Source organism: Brachycentrus maculatus, unplaced genomic scaffold, assembly GCF_059751285.1.
Source record: "Brachycentrus maculatus isolate JH-2025_06_01 unplaced genomic scaffold, ASM5975128v1 h1tg000188l, whole genome shotgun sequence".
In the NCBI taxonomy this organism is placed as follows: domain Eukaryota; kingdom Metazoa; phylum Arthropoda; class Insecta; order Trichoptera; family Brachycentridae; genus Brachycentrus; species Brachycentrus maculatus.
The window spans coordinates 1,345,765-1,355,767 of NW_028280939.1; the positions used below are offsets into that span (position 1 = coordinate 1,345,765).

The following is a 10,003-nucleotide window of genomic DNA, read 5'->3' on the forward strand; positions in this document are numbered from 1 at the left end:
TATAAGTTGAAGAATCTCAGGGTGAAGACTACTAGAAAGCAAATGGAAGGGGAACAGTAGATAGAAAAGATATTACCAGCAATGGTAAGGGTACTTGTAATTAGATACCTGTACTTAGGTAATTATAATTGGTTTATTAATTATCTTAATTTAGCAGGAAAAATTCATCTGATTTTGGTTCAAATGATTCGTAATTAATAAATACCCATTTAGTGACTTAATTATGAAGCTATTTCTTTGGTGTTATTAGCATATATGTATATATTTGACAGGCTAAGCTTACAGTCTAATTGAAAAATTAACAATTATATACAGACAGTATATATAATAAGAATACGTGAAATTCACACTATGCATAAATAAATATCAATTGCAGTGTATGACCACAATTTATGATTTTGGAAATTGCAATAGGATATAAAAGCTTAAGTAACTGTGTATACACTGTTTTATTAAAATAGCAAAAAAAATGTAAATAAGTCCTGCCTTTTTTTACATTTTGCTCTAGTTCAAAATGATGAAATTATATTTTTAAAGTAATGAGAACCGGCAAGGCAAAAAGGTATATGAAATTATTATTTTAATTATTTATAAAAAAATTAAACAATAAAAAGAGAGAGTTTTTAATGTCAAAACAAAATAAAATATAAATGGCGCCAGTGTAAAGTTCTTAGGATATAATATTTACACAACATAAATAATTATTTTTTCCAATTACAAAACAAAGGATTTTTAAATTTCCTTTACCAATAAAACAAAACAACATAATTTGTTTATTGATTTGGCGTTTAATTTGAACTCCATTTTAATTTATGTATTAATTTTTAAATCAAACACAGATTTTTTGAGTCTACTAAGTTGTACTTTATTAAAAAACACTTAAAAATTAATATTGTGACAATTGTTTCGCCTAGTTATGGCATTTTCAAACGAACAAAAGATCATTCGTTTGAAAATGCCGCATCTAGGCGAAACAATTGTCACAATATTAATTTCCATGTGTTTTTTAATAAAATGCAACTTAGTAGACTCAAAAAATCTGTGTTTGATTTAAAAATAAATATAACATAATTTGGTTTACTCAACTTCAAAGTAAAGTTGTTTTTTTCTCTCTACTTCTGGACTGAGATTATGAGCCATTTGTAAATCTACATAGATAAGAACTAACTTTACTTCTATTTAGGAATAAAAAAAACACATTTTTGATTTTTTATCGCTAACATTAACTTCCTGAAAGTCCAAATGCAGAGTTAATTTTATTGACTCATCACTGAATCATGAATTGTAAAAGTTAGCGGGCGCAGTGCTTGATTACATTTTTTTATAATTTTTGGATACGGATAAATTACAATATATAGGAATCAATTGCCTCCAAAAATTTATAGGCAATTCATTATAAAAATCGGGTAAGTTATCGAAAATAATATATAATGCACATCAAAATAGTATATACATGTAAAATCTACAAAATCAGTGCATTTGCTCACCCTTTTTCTATCAAATACAGTCAGTGATTAGTGCTAAATTTGCATTTAAAAAATTTAATAAACATATAATGTTATTATGAAAAATAAATGCTGAAAATATCCCCTTTAAACTAAAATTGAACATGTACATAAATTATCAAATAACATATTTTTAAAAAAAGAGTATTTTGAGTATATCTATATAATATCAATGTTGTTATGGATTTTGGTGATTTTTATTTATTTTAAATACATTGTATGCACATTAAACAGTGTATGAACAAAGTGTTTGAAATTATTATACTATATATACAGTTAAAGAGATTCACGCTTTAAACATAAAAAATCTATAATTTTTATCAGCAATAAATGGGCTTTTAACACAGTATATAAAATTATGCAAAACTAAATTTTATTAAAAGGTTTTATTTAAGCACTTAAAAATATTCAAGGTTTGAATTCGAATAGTTAAATAAATAAAAATATCAAGCAGTTGTGGAAAAAATGTACTAATACTGAGTTACATTGAAATTGCCAAAGCTTTCTAAATTGCGGTGTCAGACTGCAGGGCCGCTTTTTGCAGAAAAAGTGTATGGGAATATGGTAACAATACATAGAACTTTAGTCATATTCCCATATAATTTTTTGTTGGAAATAAGAACATTTGCATCCGGTTATCCGGACAAAACGATATTCAAACTAACACAAAATTATATATATATTTTTAAATTATTGAGAAAAACTAAACTAAAATAAATTTTAAAAAATGTTTTTTTTTAATATGCATATTACATATATTGTAAAAAAATAATTACCACTGATTAAGCTTAAAACTAAATATTTGAGTTTTTTAAAACCAATTATTCTCAATGACTGTACTAAACCATGTTCATGATTGACTAGTGGTAACTTTGTAAAATAATTGAAAAAATTACAGAATGACAATTTGTCAGTAAGAATAATTCTGAATGGTATGTATAAAACCCCGTGGTTTAAAGATTAAACATTTCTGGTTTATTGGGTTTTATGCTCACAGTGTGATATTCATAACTTTCAATCAAATTGAGATACCGAATAAACTTCCGGTGATATATTCTCATTTGTTGTAATAACAGAATTTGAATACTAGCTCTTTGGCATGAAGTACTCCCTGTTGGGAAGTAAGCACAGTACGCTCAGTGCGATAATCATGTGCCAAACGGAATGTACAATGTGATAATTGGCATTAGTTTGTAGGAACGCATAGCATATGAGACCGATAGAAGCTAACAGTAATCCGGCTGGAAGATAGAGAACTAAATAAGCTCTGGCTGGGAACATCTTCTTTGTTTGCCGGCATCTCGTCACCCATGCAGTAATCACGATGCATATTCCCACAAGCACCGGAATCAGGAATACCAAAAGTGCCTGTTTATCCATTTCGGTCCCGAACGCAATCATTATAGCTCCAAACATGTGAAGGAGAGACACTACCTTTGTATCCAGAGAAGCCATGGCAACAAGAGTAACCCAGAAGGATAGGAGGCCGCAGAAGAAGTCACAGTATTGTAAAACTCCCATACGAACTATGCACATGCTGTAGTTTGAGTCTCCAACATCGCACGCATGATAGAAGGTCGAGAAAAACATGGTGAAGAAATATACGAGCGCTTCGGTGAAATATTTTCTCCGTGCAGCGAAATATATTGACGGTATAAATAATAGATTGCTCAAGGTTAAGAAGAGTACTGATGTAAGTATTTCTCGAGCCGGGGTAATATGGGATGAATCCGAACAGTCCCATCCTGGAAATGAAAGAAAGTATTTAGGTAATTACTTAATCAATACCAATTATATCATTTATTAAAAAAACACACACACACAAGATGTTTCCTAACCTGCATAGCCTCCTTTACATCTACAAGCTGAGTAAATAAAACCACCGGACATATAAAAGTTGCAAGCTCCATTAAGCCCACATTTGCCTCCTAAACAAGGTGCAGATGATACGGAGAATACGACACTCGCGTTGCAACTCTCAGAACCTATCCTCGCATCTTTACCAGTGTATACTTTTTGTCCCGCTTTCACCAAATATTTTGTGGTATTTGAGTCCATTTTAGTTTGACACGGGCAAACGCTCTCTTTATCGCAAAACAGTGCCAGAGTCACGTACCACACTCCTATTTCTGGATAAGGTATGTGGACAATATTTGAGATGGAATCAGAGTCCGTACTGTTAATAATGACAGTAGCCGGTTTTAATTTTCCATTCACGGAGCAGGTTTCATTGGCATTGGGTTTTAAAGCTTTATCTAAACCGACACAAACGACCACCTTGAAAAAGGGATCTTTATCTGTAAAATAGTGTTCGGAAGAATTGCTTTTTTCTCTTTTATATCCCATGTAGTATTTCATATCCATCTTGAGTGTAGCTCCCAAACTCAAAGTTCCACCGATGTCTTGAATGGGAAATATGTTGAACTTTAAATTTGTCAAGTTGCCCGATGTCAAATTCAACAAAGTCGGAGTGAACTCATTGACATTAGGAGGCAGGTTATATTCGAATGTAAAATACTCCGACTTGGTATCCCTCACCAACTCGAACACGGTATTGTTTGAAGATTTAGAAACTGATCGATTTATTATTTTCTCAGTTACTGGACACACACTTAAAGTATGATTATGGCTGTCGTTGTTCCCGTATACAACTTCTATATAATGCCATTCTTTGGAGTATGGAGAGAAATTAATACTTATATTTTGACTTAGTTTTCCTCGTACGTCTACAGCGCAGGCCGCTAAATTATCATCGTCGTCTGGTAGAGATCGTCCCTGCACTTTCAGTATAGCCCAGTGGCAAGCATCACAATGAGATATCACAGATAGATTTAATAAATAATCACTATTGTCGTAATCATCAATGAAACATTTATATACATCCCTCGAGCGTGATGTCACGTTGTTTAATCTTACTTTTACAATATTATCACAAGCAATGACGGATACATTTACTTTACTTATTCGCATGTCTGTGTACAGAACTGTATCACATACTGCAGCAATACCTGGAAAAAATAATAAATCTTTACTTAAACATTCCATTAAAACAATTGTTTTTTTTTAAAGTTAGTAAATAGATTGGATTTCTAGAATTGGAAACATTATCATCATATTTGCCGCATATATTTTCTTAATCATTCTCTCGCTATCCATTCGCTCCACATGTCCATCAATGCCTCCAGTGGCAACAAGAAGATCAGCATTACCTCCGCCATCTGCAGTTGAATATCCACAATGACGGGACCTTAACAAGCTGCTCTCCGGCATTAGCATTACACAGTAAGGCGTCCTGTCCAACATCTTGGCCATGCTCCAGCCCAAGAAGACCGAGAAGAAGGCGCAACAATACGGCGGCTCCACTTTCCTGCCTTCAGACTCAGCCAATTGACGACGTTTTTCATTAATATATATTTTTAATTTTCTCTCATTATCATTTTTATATCATAATCCATACCTGTATAAGCGCCCTTGAGGTAGTTTTTTTTACGGAAATGGCGCTATATAAATTATCCTAGATTATTATTATTATTATTATTATTATACCACCTTAACATGAACAAACAATATACAAACCTTGTTGTTCAATTTTATCAGAAAGGGGATCAGTCCAACTGACATAGGCGAGCCCGAACCAGTCTCCAGGTAAAGGATTTCTTAATATGAGAGAAGTATTGCTATCATCAGATTTAATTTTGAGAGAAGTCATTTTGTTCCTTGAATTGTTGTTGACGAAATCCTCAGGGAATGAAATGTTTGTCGGGCTGATAATAGGAAATCCTCTGCTCTTCAAATGAATGTCGATATCCTGAGGCACACATTTTCCACCTGAAAAACAATACAAAAATTTTGAACAAAAAACATACACTAAAAAATTGTGACACTATTTCGCTTCCAAAATTTGTTAACACATTTTGGCGAGTATTTTTAACGCCTGCGGACCGCTGGCAACAAGATTTGATAATAATATACGTATGGTTAAGACCTTAACAAAGAGATTGGTATATAATATTCATATAAAAACATTGGATAATTTCTCCTTTTCTGCCTTTGTTGGGAAACTGATTTACTTTAGTTTTCAAAACTCGTCTACAGCGTAGGTTGCACCCTACGTTCGGAAACATATCACACACAGGAGCTGTGAGCTGCCTGTGTGTCGCCAAAAGTCTACCTAAATAACTAATTTTAGATACTTTATTCTACATTTTTAAAGTGCTAATTTAAATTTCTTTTCTTTTAAACTCTATATTCCTGGATGTTTTATAAAATGGAAATTCCAAATAAATGAAATGTCTTAAAGCATCTTTAAATACTTACAAAGAATAAAGAATCAACTTGAATTGTTGGGTAATATATCCAAATTTAGACAGTTATTGGATTGAATGATTGGATTGGTTATTGGATTGTTTGATAATGTCTTAATAAGACAAAACGCATCACATATTATCATATATATGGGAAGTGTAAAGGCAAAGGGGTATATCTGTCAAATTTTTCATTTACTAAGTTTGTTCCACAAAATGTCTAAAATAGTGTATTCCATAATTCAGCAAAAGGATATAGCCGTAATTGCAATACTTATTCAGTTTTCTTAAGATATGTACATATAAAAATACACAAAACAAATGAGTTATTTAATTTCACAAGTTTGTTTTTGCTCTCCTGTAAAATTTGGTTTGAGACAGATATACCCCTTTGCCTTTACACTACCGATATATGTAAATAAAAGTAGAATTCAATCCAGTAACCGTGTTTAATTTTGGATATATTACCCAACAATTCAATATGGAATTCTATCAACTGTCTGCAGTTACAATATAGAATCAACTTGTTTAAGCTTATTATAATAAATTTTTATTTATATTAAGACCACTGATTTACCAGTTTAGAAAATATTTTCGCTTTTTTTTATTACATGGAAGATATAATGCAAATAAATATTTAAACAATATTTTTTTTATTTTATTAACTGATTCGGCAGCCACATTGTGGTAAAATTTTAAATAAAAAACTTAAATACTTTTATTATTAGGTTCAAATGCCATAAACAAATAAGGATCCTAACCAGGACCTTGAGAGGACACTGCAGACTGAGGAAACACATGACAAAAATTTCACTTCATGACTCCCCAGTATGCAGATTTTGTATGGAGGATAACGAAACGCCAATCCACATTCTCTACAATTGTGACGCACTCGCTCACAAACGAAGTCACATCCTTGGAGGCCCTCTACTGGACTCCGAGAAGGTGAAGCTCCTACCACCAAGACAGGTCGTGAGTTACATGACTCATGTAGGTCTTGGCAGTGAGCTGTAATACAGAGGGAGGTCACAATAGGCCTAATATGGTTGCAGTGACATAAGGGATGCAAGATCCCTTGACCCAAAAAAAAATGGCCATAAATACCCAAGTAATTCATTTTTTCTTCGTGTGCTTTGAAGACGATCTTAGCTTCCTGAACATCTTCCGGCATGGGGTAGAAGAGCACCGATACATCTCTGTAGAAATTAAATTTGAAAAGGCGAGTCAAGGGAATTCGGGAAACCAGAGAATACCCATCGAGATCTTTCTTCGTCAATCTTGGAATCCAACTGTTGTCGTTGCTTATCGATTTCCCGTAGATTTCACTAATAATCATCAGTTGCAAAAGTACACTCTTGTAACTAAACATGTTAGTATTATTTTATAACATCGTCACCTGAAATATTTTAATAATGTTAGCGCCAAGAAATGAGAATTAAAGAGTTTTACACATAAAAACTGACGTCAGTAGGCAAACAATATATTCGAACTTTTAAGTTACAAGATTAAAATTAAATGTACATACACAATAAAGGATTGCCTCGCCTAATCAATTTTATCATTGTCCCCAAATTATCTCATCATTGATTTCCGTCCATTTGAAATGTTTTCATTTTGTTCGCTAGTGTCAAACTCATATAATGTTGCATACGTAAAAATAAATAAACCCCTATAATTTTATTATTACCATTAACTCGGGTCTTCTGGTTGACATGAATCCTTCCACAAATTTATTTGTAGCACTCTTTTGGTCGGAATTAAAATAATACATGATTTTGTATTTTTTTTATACAGTAAAAATCAGTTTTGTACGGGAAATGTGACACTGGTGCTTCCCGATTTCTTTCGATAATTTTTTTTGAAGTTGAAATACTGGATTTCGAAGGTAGGTACATGATTTTGTATTTTTTTTATACAGTAAAAATCAGTTTTGTACGGGAAATGTGACACTGGTGCTTCCCGATTTCTTTCGATAATTTTTTTTGAAGTTGAAATACTGGATTTCGAAGGTAGGTACTAAAAAAATTGCATAATAAAACCCCTTTCAAAATCATATTTACTATTTTTGTTGACGAATTCAAAGAAATACTTTGACAAAAAAAATATACAAATTATTACCTTATTTTTTTTGGGACAGATGCCCCCCTTAAAAAAAAATTATTTATTCATCATTACTGTCGTGTGTCGTGTAGTAAAAAAATGTTGACACTTACTATACTTGAAGTCCCGGGTTTGATTCCTGGTACTTTAAAAATATCTTATAACCTTCTTCAAGAGATGCCCAAGGAATCATTAAATGTGGATTTGCCAAAGAAAACAAGTTATCAAAAATAAAAGATAAATAATATAAGATACCCATATTATTTTTAGTCATCAAACAAAGCAACTTAACTTAATTTTTTAAATATAATCCACCTAAGAATACATACATGCATACTACAAACATACACACATACTGCATAATAAGTATAGAAAAAAAAACATGATAGTAAATTTAATAATCTTTTTAAAATATTCAAAGGTTATCGTATCATGATAAATAAATAGAAATGGCAACCTAAATAATATTTTTATATTATGTATGTAAAAACAAACCTTATATCAGTGTTTATTTAGCTTCAATTACTCAAACTAATCAGTATATCGGTTTGTTTTGACCCCAAAAGTTGATTACTTTTTCTTTGACACAAGCACAAGACTGTTCTATAAATGATGATAAACAGAACTGAACTGTAGCTAGCCATAAATTATGTTGTTATGTGGGTGGAAGTTTGTGTTTATCCCTTCAACACATTGTGGCATTAAACAAATGTATATTTTTAATATGCAAATTATTTTTTAACATTATATTCCCAGTATTTAAATCTAATGGTTATAAAAATTAAGCTTAACACTTTGGTCATAAAGTTTAAACGAAAATATTGTTTTTTTTCTTCTTCTTCGCCTTATTCACTGGACACTAACCACAGGATTGATCAATGGGAACAAGGTGACTGGTCCGCAGATATTAGCTTGTGGAAAAAAATTACTAATATTATTATATCACTTATTTTAAATTGAACCAAGGACCTACTACAGAGCACTCAAAGGCACTACGGAGGGGATTTGTTCACTGTAATAATAATATTAATTTTGGTTAATTTATATAGCGCCATTTTCATAAAATACTACCTCAAGGGTGCTTAAAAATATACCTAAATACCAATTCATTATTTTATTCGGCAATTAAAATAGGAAAAGAATAAGTAGACCCTTACCTTTAATAAATTATAGAAGAGTATTACAATACAAATTTTCCCACAAATGAACGAAAGTAAAATAATATTTTCTTGAATATTACTTAAGAAATATATGAATATCTAGCTGATCCGTGCTGAAAGTGTTAGAATGATTAGGGCATTAACATCCACGGCAGTCAGTTAATTGAAAAATTGTTCTTGTTGAAGACGCTGAATGACAATAAAGGGAAAGTTGAACTCTCAGACACAACAAAACGTGACATTTAAAAGGTTGATGCTTCATAAAAGTCTTAAAGTGAAATACATAATTTATTTACAATTGAAACATTTTTTTCATAAAATATTGTAATAAAATTACTGATAAAGTTATAATTTGAACAATGTTTTATTTTTTGACACCTTAACATAGATGAATAAGAATATGGAAGTCTGGGCATTTATGGGGCTTACGATCGTCATAGGCTAGTTCAAGTGATCACTTTTAACATTTACCAATTCTACCCATGATTGACAACCACACTACTGAAATTCTCGGAAGTTCTATATATATATTTATATATATATATATATATATATATATATATATATATATATATATATATATATATATGATCCAATTTTGAAAAATTGTAAAAGTATCACTAGAATTTTTACATCTATTGGTGAGATAAAGAGGCTTTTTTAATGAGCAGAAGCTCTTATGTCAAAAATTAATATGAAAAATGTCTTCTATAAAGATAAAACAGATTTGTGAACAAGTATTTGGACACATTCAAAATGTTGTTAATATTTTATTATTCATTTGATTGCACTGAAGCACTGAATTTAACCCAAATAGCCATAAAAGAAGATATATTAGACATCTTAACAGAGGAGAAGCTTCATTTTAGGTATGGAATTTTGGGTATTTACAGAACTTGCAACCTGGTATTTGGCTGGCATAAACGATAACTTT

The 10,003-nt window shown here is 31.2% G+C and overlaps 1 protein-coding gene across 4 annotated transcripts; it reads right to left on the minus strand.

Moving 5' to 3' along the window:
* Positions 1-953: 953 nt before the first annotated feature.
* Positions 954-8,536, minus strand: LOC148307848 (post-GPI attachment to proteins factor 6). Of its 4 annotated transcripts, none has more exons than XM_088262772.1 (5): positions 8,405-8,536; positions 6,914-7,205; positions 5,082-5,333; positions 3,344-4,513; positions 954-3,250 (listed from the first exon to the last, which is right to left on the minus strand). In XM_088262772.1, exons 2-5 carry the CDS (start codon positions 7,176-7,178, stop codon positions 2,592-2,594), a joined length of 2,346 nt encoding a protein of 781 aa, XP_088118898.1. In that variant the 5' UTR covers positions 7,179-7,205; positions 8,405-8,536; the 3' UTR covers positions 954-2,591. The 4 variants fall into 4 exon arrangements, with proteins under 4 accessions (XP_088118898.1, XP_088118899.1, XP_088118900.1 ...); XM_088262773.1 differs by lacking the exon at positions 8,405-8,536 and adding an exon at positions 8,023-8,137; XM_088262774.1 differs by lacking the exon at positions 8,405-8,536 and adding an exon at positions 7,497-7,995.
* Between the last annotated feature and the right edge of the window lie 1,467 nt (positions 8,537-10,003).

Bases quoted from the DNA above. Each gene is read 5' to 3' on its own strand.
- LOC148307848 (XM_088262772.1), bottom strand. From the start codon at position 7,178: ATGTTTAGTTACAAGAGTGTACTTTTGCAACTGATGATTATTAGTGAA. The intron at 5,334-6,913 runs GTATTTATGGCC...ATTGTTTTTCAG, and splicing joins AGAAAAAATGAATTACTTGG to GTGGAAAATGTGTGCCTCAG. The intron at 3,251-3,343 runs GTTAGGAAACAT...TTTCATTTCCAG, and splicing joins ATGTAAAGGAGGCTATGCAG to GATGGGACTGTTCGGATTCA.